This window comes from Opisthorchis viverrini (assembly GCF_000715545.1).
Source record: "Opisthorchis viverrini unplaced genomic scaffold opera_v5_434, whole genome shotgun sequence".
NCBI lineage: Eukaryota > Metazoa > Platyhelminthes > Trematoda > Opisthorchiida > Opisthorchiidae > Opisthorchis > Opisthorchis viverrini.
In genome coordinates, this window is record NW_008752089.1 from 285,235 (window position 1) to 300,290 (window position 15,056).

General features: G+C 45.6%; 2 protein-coding genes across 2 annotated transcripts in view; one reads left to right on the top strand and one right to left on the bottom strand.

The window, feature by feature from the left end:
- T265_10975 (hypothetical protein) overlaps nt 1-1,331 on the top strand; it is a gene marked incomplete at both ends in the record, with an annotated part of 30,889 nt that extends 29,558 nt beyond the window's left edge. Inside the window, one exon of the mRNA XM_009177505.1 lies at nt 1,215-1,331. Within this exon, the coding sequence (XP_009175769.1) occupies nt 1,215-1,331 (117 nt within the window). The remainder of the gene's footprint in view (nt 1-1,214) is intronic.
- The window catches only part of T265_10976 (hypothetical protein), a gene marked incomplete at both ends in the record, with an annotated part of 51,202 nt that extends 38,740 nt beyond the window's left edge, over nt 1-12,462 (bottom strand). Inside the window, 2 exons of the mRNA XM_009177504.1 lie at nt 1,733-2,902; nt 9,509-12,462. Coding sequence (XP_009175768.1) covers nt 1,733-2,902; nt 9,509-12,388 — 4,050 coding nt within the window. The remainder of the gene's footprint in view (nt 1-1,732; nt 2,903-9,508) is intronic.
- Between the last annotated feature and the right edge of the window lie 2,594 nt (nt 12,463-15,056).

Consider the following 15,056-nt stretch of genomic DNA (forward strand, 5'->3'; position numbering starts at 1 on the left):
GCAGAAATTCAAGGAAGGAAATCTAATATGCTGACAGAAACGTCACTGAGTGTGAGTTGTCCTTTCTAGATGATTTACCGCAATTCTACTGTGAAATGACTCTAAGTTGGCTATTACCTTAATCCGAATAAAAAACAATGGAAAGATTCTTCAACAGATTCTAGACTACTTTTGAAATTTTCAGAGTTGAAACACAACGAGCAGACTCACTTAAGTGGAGGTCAAATCGTGCCAAACAAATACAAGACACGTCACATAGTCAACCTTGCTAGCAACTTTAGAAGATCAGAACGCGATGTTGCTGACTAGTTGTGAAGCAACGTTGACAAAGTCAGATAAATTCTATCTATCCACCTGCCCTGAAACAACGCTGATTCGACTATAATCTAAAACAAAATTTCCTCCTTAATAAATCTGCCTCTATGATGCCCTTTTATTTGTCTACAAATATCGTTTAAAGCTGGCAACGAAACTAATCGACTTATGTCTTCTCATTTTCTAAGTGCGATGGACTACGAGAACACAATGTTATAAAAGCCGGGTCACTACTTTTCCATTTGAACAAAACGAAAAATATCACCTTTCAGCTGTGGAAGCCCTCCGATGGATGGGTCCGATGTAGTCTGAAGGAAGCGTGAGGACTAAGAAATTATCATGTTGCCCAAGCTTAAACAGGAACAGTCAAAAAGCCAGGGCTAGATTCGAACAATCGGTTCGAGGCTACAGGAGCCGCTGTTGTCCGCCGCAGCTACATGCTCGTCGTGTGGTCTCCCTGGACATGTATATTGCTACGTGCGCCCCTGGTACAAGTAGACAATGGTAAAAAGCAACTGATGGAGAAATCAGGATTGGCTTCCGTGGGGCGGACGATACCTGACAAAATGTAGTATGCGGGGCAGCGGTCGCTGGATATCCTTTTCATACTGGCTGAATCAGACACAGGAACACTAGCGGCGTGAACAGATTTGCTTGCGCCGTAAGCATACGAAATTCAATCAGTGCTAACGAAAATCTGGTTGAAGGTGACGTCATTGTTCGCAATGGTGATGCCAAGCTGGAGACACTGGACGATATGGCGGCTAACCTATGTCAGTGACAGTCATGCTGTCAGTTTCCATCCAGATTGTCTCACTGAGTGTTTGAGGTGCACGTATCTCGGATGTTTGTAGTGGGCCAATGTTAGGTGGCCCTGATCCATTGTTTATTCTTCCCAGTATAAACTGGGATCGACAGTGAAACACCACGGTTCCTCTCTCAATGACGATGATGACACTAGGCATTTCTACCGGAATGTGTTGGAGCTAAACAGGGCTACCAACTGGATGCGCTGAGTAACTGAATGCTGTTGAACGTAACAGATTACGTATCTTATGTGTGTTCCGCACGAATAGTGTTGCACACGGGCCTAGATGATGGCAAGATGGCAGGTGAAGACGGAGTCCGAGACCAAGGTCTAGCTATACGGGAGCTGTAAATGAAGTATAGTTGACCAAGAAATAGACTGTCATTTCTATTCGGCCCGTAATCTGTAGGACCAAGAGGTTGAGTTAGATAGATATTTACCTACTGTCCAGTTTGGTACGAGGCCTTTTGATTTCAGGTGGGCAACCCGCACGAAACATCTAACCAAATTCACCAAGATTTGAGCAAAATAACGACACGATAGAATACATGTGATTCGACGAAAGTTCTGTCTGTTCTGCAATACGAATGTAATTCATATGTTACTTACGAGGCATTCACCCTCCGTAGGCTTGTTGGTACCCAGATTGTATGGCTGTGACAAATCCGAACTGATGTACTGCAGCCGAGGTGCTGATAGGACACTGCAACTAGCATAAGGTGGGACCGAGTCCTCCGTGCAAACATCCTGGTGATCACTTCCATTCAACTGTGTGAATGTGTCATGACTGGGGCGCCCGGATTGTGAAACAAAGCCGCTAGTCACCTCACCTGACAGGTCAGGAGTGGGGAAAGCCTTTAACGAATTGGGACTGGTGGGATCTGAGAAGGGATATGACGGTGGCACAGGAAACGGCACGTTTACGGAATCCGGAAGTTGTGGGCGATTCCAGTAGACTTGTTGAGGGGTTTGAACGGCTGCCGTGGATAAATGATACATTGGTCCAGAACTTGTAGAGTTTTGTATTATGAGGCTATTTGCCGGATCAGAGACTAGCGATGGGTCACTGTTTGCATAGACTTCAGCATCATCACCAGCCAGGTAGTTCGACTTTTCAGGCTGGACAGGTAGTTGACGCATAGATGGGTCACCTCGAGAGTTCGAACCGCTCGTAGAGTAGCCGCCTGGTAGTTGCCGATGGTCCCCCGGTACGTCACCGCCGTGTTGTTCAGAAGCAGACGTTTGGTGAGAATCAGTTCTCTGTAATAAATTAGCCAGCTCCATCTGATCCCTGTGGACAGCAGTGGCAAATGTATAGCTTGAGTTGCTGTCGCTCTTTCTTGCCAACGGATTGTCAATGGTAGGAGCCTTGGATCCCCGCTTTAAATCAGATCTGCTGTTCCCGCAAAAGATGCACCAGTGCCAGCAACGGTCTATTTCTGGGTGCCGGGGATCAAATGATCTATTGGAGTCGGTGGATTGCTTTACTGGACTGCGTCTGGTCAGTATGGGTATCATTGAGCCGAAGAATATCCAAATCACAATAACCCCTATGATTATCCCGTAGCCCCATGGTGGAAACTTTGACTTCGTCGATAATATGTTCGCTGGATGTGTGGCTTCACCATATGCTGATTGAAACAAGCTAGAGGCAGGAAACAGGCGATATCCTGGGCCACGCACACCCTCGCCTCTACAAGTCACACCGGCCAAGTAGATGGTGTATTCAACATGGGGATCGAGACCAAACACGTCACGAGTATGAACGTCGGCGGGCACCTGCCAAGTAAGAAGACCAAAGACGTGTCAGGACAAGTATTTGACGTGAATATAACAAATACGTTATGAAAACCAAAACTTCAAAGAGGTTAACTGTATTCGTGAGTATGCTCGCAGCAGGTATTAGAGGATACAAAGTAAAAACAAAAATACCAAAATAGACAACGGATTTGAACCATACCCATATGGTCAGTTATATAGAACTCAAAAACCTGATGAAAGTTTGCTTAGGCAGATTTGGGAAAGATTAGTAGAAAGATTCATTTGAATATATTCCGGAATACGAACGTGAAACACAAATACGGATGGAAAAAATAATTCTGTTGCGTCACATGGTTTGCGCTTCATGCCAGAAAATTACAGTGACATCAAAAGACTAACCAGGAAGACTCGAAACGATTAGAAATGATTTTCTGTGCAATTGCATTGACCTCTGTGGCCTGATCGAATACTGCGTACCTTTCAAATATGAAGGTGAAGTAGTAGCAATCGTTCTGGTTTGGAGTGGTGCTGCCGAAATACTAAGGCTCAGAGTTAGTGTGTGCGACGGTAATTAAGCAGCTATAGCAAATAAGCGCCGGCACTTACTACCGTTGTTTTACAAACAGGTTTCCGTCTTCATGGCTAGTGACACTGACTTTGATTGAGCTGGATGATCCAACGGCGCAAATTCATTAGCGTGTTCAGTCTTGAATCTGAATGCAACTCATGAGCCACCGCCTAGGGATTACCGGACACCCGGAGAACAAACCATGAAGAGGTTGAGTTCGCTTTGGTTGTACGATCCAATGTAAGTTTTGTATGTGTTTTTGGGATACAGCAACTTCAATAGGAAAGAGTCTAAAAAAATCAACCGCCAAGATGTGACAGCTTATCGATGCATGGCTGCTATGTATCTGAGGTATTCTAAAGTTGCCCAAGCCTAGACAGGGGCAGGGCAACCACGGACTCCTCCCCCCCTCCAGATCAGTGGCTTCGCACTTGAGGCACTAAATTACCTCGAGCTCGGTAAAATGTCTGGCAGAGTCTTGTCTGTTGGCCAATTTGAGCCGCGAAAACAAACAAAATTCCCATAGGTGACCGGGAAATCCCACTTTGAACTTTTGAGTCAAATCTGACCCATGAAGCATTAAGATAATGAGAGGTTTCGTTCAGAGGTCCTCTCCCTGATAGCTGATTCAAGGGTCTGAACCGAGAGACAGCGGCTGGCAGGGTTTCCTTGGGAGGCCTGCCTCGGAATCAACGATTTATCGGCCTGACTAACTTGGTCCAGATGAATAAAGCGGGGAATAAAATACAGTTGCTTGAATTCTGGCACTACTGAGCATAAGAGACGAGTTTGGGGTCGCATTGGGTTCTTGGTAAAATCAAATAATTTCTTCGACACTATACGATAGTTTGCTGGCGGTCAAAATTCATCCTTGGGTGACCGGAGCCTGTACTTTAGAAACGAATTTTTCCTACCCGTCCTACCTTTCGTGAAGGCAGCACTACTGCTTCTAGATAGCGGAACACTTGTCACCTGTGGGAAACGTCTTGCTATCTTCACAACACTATAGCATGAAAGAGTACGAATTTATTTCCGGCAGTATTACACGCTGCCTGCTGACTGGTTGTCTTCCGTTGAACATTTTTGGCATAAGGGAACCCCGAGGAACGCAATATATGAAATGGATCCAATGCAGGAGCGATTTCAAGTAATAAACTGAGGTTGATTTGTCACTACCATTGGCTTTTTGTCTAAATGCTCATTAGACACCTCTTCGGTACATTGCTGTCGCGTATGGAAGCATGGGGAGCGATACTGGAAGGTTGCTCAAACCAAGATTGCGGCGATCGGAAAGCAAGGGTGTGGATGGAACCATGGACATTCCGGCAAATAATTTATCCCCTTACCTGCTCGGCTATCTCTAGCTCGGACTCCATTATTATTTGCCAAATCACTCCATTACAAAATCCGTCGGTTTTGTCATTATTAGATGGTAGCCATCCTGTAGTATTAAATGAAAAAGGGTTCTGTGAAACACAGTAATCAAAGGAGGAGTACGTGGTCCGATCAACATATTCCATGGATCGTGATAGAGTAGCTCATTGGGGAGTGAGTGATTACCGATCCCTTTCGCTCGAAGTACCAACAAACTGTTCGATCGTCTTTGTATTTCGTGGATAACATGTCCCGAATAGCATGTGATGTTATGCGATGTCCGATGCGATGGCTTTGCCTCTATTAATTGAGGGTTGCATTCGTGAAACTCAACCTAGACAAGATGACGAATAGGATCGACCAAGGTATTTGACCCAAGAGCCTGGCTGGGACATAATCGTGAGCGCCAGTAGACTACCGGAGTGACCCAAAACGCAAAAGAACACTGTCATACACATTCCGACCCCTAAAAGTGGAAGACTAAGGGATAGCAAACCTGGTTCCACTGACAAATCTGACATGAGAGACAACAGACACACACTCATCGGCTGTTGCTAAATTGATGGAATGATTAAACTAGCCTGGATGTTTGCCGACTTTTCTACTGGGATTCTGGTGGAGTTTCAAGGTCTCAGTAGGTTCCGGGCGTTCTTGAGTTACTTTCAGGAGTCGCACCTTCCTGATATAGACGAAGCATGATCCCGCTCAATGGGATATACAAGTGCATAATCCATCGCACCACGACAAGTTTATCTTATCAGCACCATATCCTGTGAGGAATCATGTGTGATGGTTCGCCAACGTCTTCATTCTGCTAAGCATCTATTTCATAACTCACCCTAAACAGATCACTTAACCTATTCATTTCTTTGGATAACGCGCTACCCCAGAGCAAGCAAATCCGCCTTGACCCGAAAATGGTTATTATTCTTTGGAGAGACAGGTCATCGGACTGTCCCCTGAAGATTCCTTTAACAGGGGAGAACGTTTTAGAGTAACCCTCTCCAACAGATCCATCCGCGTGGTCCTTCAAGGGGAGGACAGCCAAATAACGATTTTCAACGGAAAGGTAGACAATAATAATTATGAATACAGTAGTGGGCATGTAGCCGCGGTTGAAAGCACTGGGGTTGAAAAATATCTGGAATTCAGGGAACGATACTAGATTTACTCCATGATGAGCGGATCGGGGTGTAAACAATCGTTCAATGCTTACCACTAAAGAGAGGGATTCTGACTTAAAGGATTTTTGTTGTTTCTGATAGATTTCACATTCGCAGTGAGCTCAGCCGGATGCCAGTCTACTTTGTTCATGACCAATATCATTATCACCATTACCAGCGCCTCCCACAACCACGGCCATCATCATCACCATTAGTAGCAAAAATAATAAATACAACCGAACAGTAAAATTTCATTTAACATGCGATACAGTGGGAATACGAAGGGAGAGAAGGAGCAGCATCAGATCATCACGAAAAATAGTCGAACTGTAACACCCTGCCGGTGCCTAGCTGCCCCGCTACCTGAAGGAAGCACGAGGGCTGGGATACTGCCAGGTTGCCCAAGACTAGAAAGGGGAAGAAGAGGGGCAGAGGTCGGGTTCGAACCACAGACCTTCCGGTCAGTAAATTCGCGCTTTAAACACTTGAGCCATATCGCCATCTCAGCTTACTATTAATGCATTAGTATTGGCTGTGAATTCTAAACAATGAAGATTTTACTAGAACTATTATCATGAGTCTTGTCACAACTTCAGTGTCTCATGCTTAGGGCAGACAGGTAAATGCTCCATACATCGACGACGAAATGGTCGAGAATGCAAATTCGCGCTTAAACACTTGAGCCATATCGCCATCTCAGCTTACTATTAATGCATTAGTATTGGCTGTGAATTCTAAACAATGAAGATTTTACTAGAACTATTATCATGAGTCTTGTCACAACTTCAGTGTCTCATGCTTAGGGCAGACAGGTAAATGCTCCATACATCGACGACGAAATGGTCGAGAATGCCAAAGATTGGTTGCTCGTTGAGACCACATTTTACGGTCATGAGGAAAGACAACTCAGACTATGCGTATGAAAGGCGACGGCCGAGGCGATATCAGCCTCACACATCACACCGTCAACAGATCTAATGTAGTCTTTCTGAAAACACCGGCAGAACGAACGCCAGTGACATCAGCTAACCACCAGTTCTTGCAACGTCCCAATCCAAGCGTAGAAAAGGTTACGGTGACCCTATTGTGAAGGCAGATGGCAATGAAAACACCCAAACCCCATAATCTCGTACACACTTCTGCCAAGTCACAGAGCAACAAGCTCCCGATAAATTAAATTACGAGTGTTCTCCTAAGTTTTGGCCCTGAAATCGCCAAACATGGAGACCATCCCGTGCAACCAGTACAAAGATTCCACTTTAGAAAACCCTATTATCGAAACATTTGAAACCACAAGGTGACTCGTATGTCTCCTTTCGCCTGACTGCCACACATGGGATGAGACAGAAGGTCATATAAACAACGCCGGAAGATGTTTCTTCTGAGTGAGGAATGTTTTGTGTACGACGTAGATCGGTCTTTGGATAAACCTAGCTGCCATTAATCCTGTACTGTAAGATATGGCCCCTAAGGATCGAATATTCTATCTGCAATCCTTGACCGTCCGTTTACGTGGATTGTCGTACGGCGATGGTGAAGCCTGCTTCAGAATAACAACTTTCAACAAGCCTTCAGGCTTAAATGGCCCACACGGACGCTTTCTTTGACGTAACACGGTCTACTCCACCTTAGATATGGTACCGCAGTCGCTCTGCGGGTAACTTGAAGGACATGGAACCACAAGCGATTAGGAGTCTGGATAGCTTGTTGGGTTCGCCTATGGAAGTAAATTCACAGCTTCTGTTGCTGATCGTCGCATACAAGTTAAATCCGCGACGAGCATAGAGGACACTAACCTTGTCACGAAACCCGGGCAATGGAACTGTAGAATGGTTTCTCTAACGACCTCAGTATGGATAAAAGGCGAAGAGCACACGACCGACGGACATGTTAGTCACGCCCAACTTCAGTAACTACGGCACTGCATCCGGATGAGCGAAGTATACACACAGCGTTATTCTCGACCTCCAACTTGATCTGTTTTCCACACGTCATGGCAGTGAAAAGTTTACTATAGTTGCTCGATAACAAAGCTGTAAGGCTACTAAATTTCTGACACGAATTTCATCAGCACAATGGCTTACGCCAGGAATTTAAGACACTAGATATCTTAATACCCATGTGTGCTGACGAACGGTTGTCACATTGCCCCGACAATTAAAATTACATTCAAAATAAGACTGGGGGTTTCACTGTCGCTCAGGTGATGCTCATATCCAAAAGGCCGAAACATGTTGGGAAACAAGGACTTTACACTGTAGTGAATCAAATAATGAGGAGACTAAAAGTAAGAATCGTACTGATCTCCACGATAGGTCTAAGGACAACGAGGTACCTCTTCCGAATGGTTGCATTATCCCAGCTGTTAGGAAGCCAGAAATACTTGAACAAATATCGCCTGACGGTCATACGTCTTTTGTCGAAGTGAGCACGGTCATAGAGAAAAACCGCACATCAACCCACTGACTTGTACGTCAGACTATTGAGGTAAGGGTTCAAGCCATAGAACACCTAATAGGCTTCTTTCCGCTCGGGCCACCGAGATGCAGTGTTCAAACACAAGTCGCTAATACTTATATCCTCCCGCAACTTGTTTCAGGCAACTCTCAGCTACTTACAAACCGTTACAATTCCAAACCACTGTACACAAAAAAATCAAATGAACAGTCGGATGGGCTGCCTCCATACTTTGTACCGTTGCACATGAGGGACGAGAATATTTTTGGCTAGGTTTCAACATGTCGTACAGATGTGAAGACCCAGACGGAGATACACAAAGTGAACAAACCTATGGGTGGTGCTTATAAGCCAATGCTAAATTTAGGTCACCAAGGGAATTTTACTTACAACGTTCGCATCATCCAATCTGGAACCAATCCAGGAAAAATCACCCATGGACCGGATTCGACCGAGTAACCAGCTCCTGTTCTCTAACAGAATTTCAGACCAATAAAAGCGTGCCGGCTCGTTACCTCAACGAAGCATACCAGTATCGGTGAGGGAAATAACTAACAGCTGCCAATGGTTATTTGGTGCGTTGCGGGCACGCCGATGATGAGTTATCATCAGCGAAGTATCAGTATTATGCCGTCGATGATGTTTACGGTGTTAATGGGTGATTATGTGCGAAAGGAGCGCTTTTGGTTTTTTAGAACTACATATTCGAATATTCCGGCACAAGCGAACAAACAGGAGTAGGCAGCGGCGAGCTACGTCAAAAGCTAAGTCAAAAGAGCCGGCTTTAGTGTAATTTGTACACGTTCATTCAGGAAGTCTCGGTGCACCCACTGGAGGGTGAATATATTAGTGCCTGCGCTGATAACCTACGCCGTATTCATATTAATGAAACGAAAAGGCCATGTGTGATTCAGCAACCCTCAGTCCTGGACGCTATGCTGTCCCAAATTCGACCAGAAAAAGTGCGCACCTCACCATAACATCCAAGCTAACTAAGCCCGTTTTGACAACTAACTCGAAATGGGCAAAAGAGATACTGATTTGTTTGTTATTCCTACTTACCTTGAAGGATCGGCTGTGGTCCGATTGGTTTGATAAAAAATGCAAAACATAACCCACAAGAACTCCATGAGATAAACGGAGTTCCAGAGGACTCCAACTGAGACGAACGCCGTTTGGAATGGTTGGTGTAAAATTTGTAGCCAGATCCACGGCGTCGGAAATCCAATCGACCGTCATCAACTTCGGTGCATGGCTCGGAGGAGCATCTAAGGTCAAGGCCAACTCTGGACGGCTGGCTGGACTCGAGATGCGACCATACGCAGCGTCATCTTTAAAGGCCTCCACATCGAGTTCATAACACGTGAATGGAACTAAACCTCCAACAATTGCCCTGGTAACAGAATTAACCTGCGATACACCATGCATAACGATCACCGTGTGCGGTGAAGGTTTTGAGGAACTGTCATCCGCACGAGTGACCTGAGCATCGGTAGAAACAGGGCCGTTGGGCATGCGCATAATCCTTTCCAGCAAATCATCAGAAGACAGGCTGCAGTGCATTGGATGAGTCGGCCAGTCTTTCCTTTCGTTGCGTCGAATAAACTTTAATGAATTCTGTCCATCTGAATACGAAAACGATAATCTGTTTGCAGAGGTAGAAGTGACAGTGGATATACATCTGGACATCGGGACTGGCTTGATATTGACCTTGAAACCATCAATCTGTTGAAGAATGTTAATAGAAGATCGGGTTGCCCAACTTATTACAAGTTCCGTAGATGTAAGACTTCGAACAGATACATCGTGGAAAGTGATGGTTTGAAAATTGGAAAGTAGACCCTGAAAATCCGCCGCAGAACTACCAGAGCCGAAGGGCACATCAAGGGTGTATTCTGCATTGGACGACACCAAACTGCTCCCAGATACACCGCTAGCTAGCCGTATCTCGGATGGTCGGCTCAGCGTGTACACAATGCGTGGAAGTAGGGCACCAACACCATAACCATATTTAAAAGTCTTTCTGACCTCAACCCAGTACCCCGTGTTCGGTGTTAGCCTTATTAACCTGGCTTGTTTATGCTGCAGTAGTTCTGGCAAGCTTAACCAGGCGTCGAATGACGGCGATGATTTTGCCTTTCTTTTTCCGACGACATCTGATAATTCTGTGTCCTGACCTGCAAGTGCGACCGAACGTCTAAATCCTACCATAACGGGTAGATAGAAAACCCGATACCCATGAAAATCATATCTCTTTTCCAGTACGTCGCTCCACTGTATCATCAGCCATGTATCGCCCTTACCTATGACCGTCAAATTGAACGGGACTTTAGTAGCTTCAGGTAACATCGTGTGTGATTGAGATTCACTGTGCGTATTTCTCTGATCAACAAGTAGCTGAGTTGTCCAACTTGTATATCGCCGACTTATTTTATTGAAAATCAGGCATGTATAGTTACCTTCGTCCTGTTTTCCAGCCTGATGGATTACGAGAGAGCCAGAGCGCTCAACAATAGTCCTGTTGGGCGCACCAAGGCGCTGTAACAGTGGACCTCCATTGATTCGCCAGGTAATTGACAAACCCTCACTGTTTGAGACACCCATATTATGCTGCATCCCTGGTGACAGAACCGTGGAGGAACCATTTACACCTGGAAATTCGCAAGTAATCCGCGCAGACGATCCTGAAGGAACGCTAATCCGACCGGAAGAGAGAGCACCAAACCTGGCAGGATACATATAGGGATTTTCTTTGACATCTAGACGCGTGATACTTCGAGTAAGGCCTGCTGGAGAAGATGCGCGACACTCATAGAGAGAAGTATCTTCCCGTCTAGCCGCTGAGATACTTAGAACACCCGTTCGAGTGGCTAAAATCCTTTCGGAGGGGTCCTCTGAACCGGCAATGTAGTAAATAAGTGGATTTTTACGAATCCAGCGAACCTCCGGGCTGGGTGAGCCAACAGCACTGCAAGGCAGCTCAACGGGCTCACCTTCCAAAATTGACACCGTACTAGGAGAGGTCTGGACTAACCCAGGAGGTGACACAATGCTTATTCGGGCAACCGCTTCAATGACACCTGCTGAACTTACAGCACGACATACGTAGTCACCGGCATCTTCGAGTCTGGCATGCGCAAACTGAAGTGTTCCCCGCAGCGATAGCCGAGTTCTGTCGAACGGTATTTCAAGAAACGATGGTTCCCGTCGCCAGAATATCATCGGCATAGGTTCACCTGCCACCCGACATGATAGCTCAAAGGAACCATGTATTCCGACCGATTGACTGAGAGGGGATTCAACGAAGTAGGGGCGCTGTCGAACTGTAAGTTTCGCCATAGAACTGTAGCGACGGAAAGCAAACGACTCAGCGACACACATGTAGAGACCGGCATCTTTCCAAGATACTCTATCTATTCTGAGACTTCCTGTTTCCGAAACCTGCATCCGCTCATCTGAACGCACGGTCACATTGTCTTTGTACCACTGAATGAGGGGCCTTGGAAGTCCAATTGGAGGAACACACTCGAGTAAGACAGTCTCTCCAACGCTAACGGTCTTGTCTTGCGGTTCCAACACGAACTGTTCACCCAGAAATGAAATTCGGACACTTGCCTTGCGTGATGCAAGCCAGAAACCAGATGCAGAAACATTGCAAAAGTAGTCACCTTCAGTATGCCGAAGAAGGTGAAAAGCCAGAGAAGCAACCGTGGCCCCGTCGTCAGAAGATTCAATAGATGGTTTAGCCTCATGTGTGGTCGGATTTACTTCCTCGTCGTTCCTGAACCAAGTGACTGAAGCATTTTTGTCACTTTTATAGACACATCGAAGCAGAAGTTTCTGATTTTCGAGACCGAAGGTATTTGACGGTTCTTCGATGAATAGAACAGCGGAATTGCCTCCAAGTGCAAGGAAACAGAACACACATAGAAGCAATCTCATGGCTTCCTGGCAGGGTACCCTCTATATGGTGTCCAAATTCGCAGCACCTGCAACAAGGGACCGAAGGTCATCACGAGCTTTCCCTAAAGCGCGCTATTTGCATGATGCCATATCGTGAATAATTCAAACAACATTTCCATAGGCGTAACAGGCTCAGTGAAATAGTATCCCGATTTGAGGCTTCATGGACGAAGAAGCGAGCGAAAGGCTAAGGTGCGCTAAGGTTTGTGTTTAAGAGCTCACTAAATCCGGTGGAGGGAAGCCAATCCTAATGGTGGTTGGGAGACACGGATACATGGGTTGATTTGACCGAGGTTTTCGCCCAAGCTTCCAGGGTCGGGTTCATCCTTCTCATTCAGTGACTTCGGTTCAACTGAAAGGAAAAAGTGGAAAGGCGTGCAATACTCCTCTATATGCTCGGCAGTAAGCTTGTCATCTCGAGGACTCACACAAAAAACATCCCAAAGCTCTTTGAATGGGATTCCAAATGCAGCGTAAACAACCTCCAGACGAGGATGACTCCGTATGCCAACCACCTGGAATGGATGCTCAGAGCTTGAAAAACTAACCCCTCGATTTCGGCTTAATACTTTCGTCAACGGTGAAGAACCCATGGGCCAGAAATGATCCGGACTAGACGTCGGTGAGCATTAAATTGTATGGCATACAATCTCCTAGGTGTTCCTTTTTCATTAATTTTGTCTACCATCTCGCCAATATTTCCCTTCAACCACTCGCATACTTGTTTATCACACGAAACACTTTTTCACTCCTGTTTTATGTAACGAACATTCATTCCAAAAAGTAACCCATATATATGCCTGACAAAGGTAGCAGAACATCTGGGCTCGTCACTTTGCGCAGCACATTCAACTGGGTCAACTCAAAGCTACGCACGACTCATCGTACGGGAGGAGTCTGAGTTCACTGTCAATTGAATTCAAGGGCAGAAAGAAGGTCGGACTTCGACATGCTCGGTACAATGCAACTGCGTCCAACGTACCTCAGCATCATGCACTGCAAACCCTCCGGCGAACAGATCGATGAATTTTTGTGTATATTCGACCGTAATGCAGTGGCTCTGGTAGCCATAATGCAAAACGCGTCCATTACTTGTGTCATTCGCCTTCAGACACTTCCACACAAGTTATTTCCTGAACTGCAGCTGTACTAGTACCCAACGTGTGTGATATCTATTTATCTTTGGCCATTCTGGCAACATGACTCTCGCATCTGGTTTGCGCAGCTGCGGGCATAGTTTGTTTTGCAAGGCGCCACCCACGTTTACATGATGTACTAAAATTTGCCAGCGGTGTGTCTGTGTGACATCCTGATGACTCCATGTAGTGTTAAATCATACACCCAACTACACGATAAGATGATCGCCCCCTAATATACATCCGGAAAGTAAAAGACTCGAACAGCTAGTTAATAACGAAACGACAGATGGCTGTAAATTATCTCAGTACTTATATCGCATCTGTATTATACTGGTTAGTGACGAAATTGGCGACACACTGCTCCGGCAACTTTTTCTCCAAAGACTGCCGGCACGTGCTCATTATATCCTCGCAGCCGGTATTACAATGATGCAATTGCTTCAACCTGCGAGTAGGGCCGTAAAATACTAGAGATTCAACCTGCTTACAACAGCAGAGACGCAGCTGATCCCTCTCTCACACTCATGCTGGTCAAACCCCAAACTGAAGAGTTGCCACATTATCACTTGAACATGCACGCCATAAATGCTTTCAACAATATTCATGCGTATGATTACGTTCACGTCCGTCCTAAACGTACGTCCCATTACTGGCCGTCCTGCACACAAGTGTACATCACCTTGCATGTTTCGTGCAACTAAAAGCACATCACTAAAGCACATCATCACATAAGGGAAACGAGCAGGCCAAACAGCAGGAGCGAGTGATGACCTTAGGCTCGAACCACATTACTCACAGTCTCCAAATATTGGATAGAAAATATTTCAGAGCGAATTTCAACCACTTAGATTATTTTCCAGTAATTTCTCGCCCACAGAGTAACGCTACGGCACCTCCGGTCACGAGTTGCTTGCTATATACTCATCAATTCGACAATTTCGCCATTTCCTTGAAGGCCGATAACTTTTGCCTTTAACAACCACAAACATTTAACGGTCGTCCTACAAAAACTTTGCTAACTAAATTATACATCATAATTTGTAAGCGACCCCCCATTTATGTTGGGACATCCGAATATCGTCAACGGAACCTTATCCCTCCGGAAATCAACTGACCCAAATCGACACCCATGCAGAAGCCAGCTTGCCAACAATATGCTCCCGTCTCCAACCCCATGTGACAGCCAAAACCCCTATTTATTCCCCTTGACCAGATGAACTGAAAATTTCTTGTTTTACTGAACTATTTGTAAAACTCTCACGGACTTCGGTCGGGCATTGTGATTTTTGCGGTTGCTCGCCGTCGATATCTGATTGTGACGATATCGATTTTGAGGCGAAGTGATCTGCGCTCTATCCTCAGGCTGGTAATTGCACCGCCTTATTTTTGTAACCCTACGGTATCTGCAGAGAAGAATCCGTTGAGGTTTGTTGAATATGTATATTATTATATTTGCAATAGTACCGTGATTCCAGAATTCGGATTTCTTGGTCGTTTTCCTGGATTGG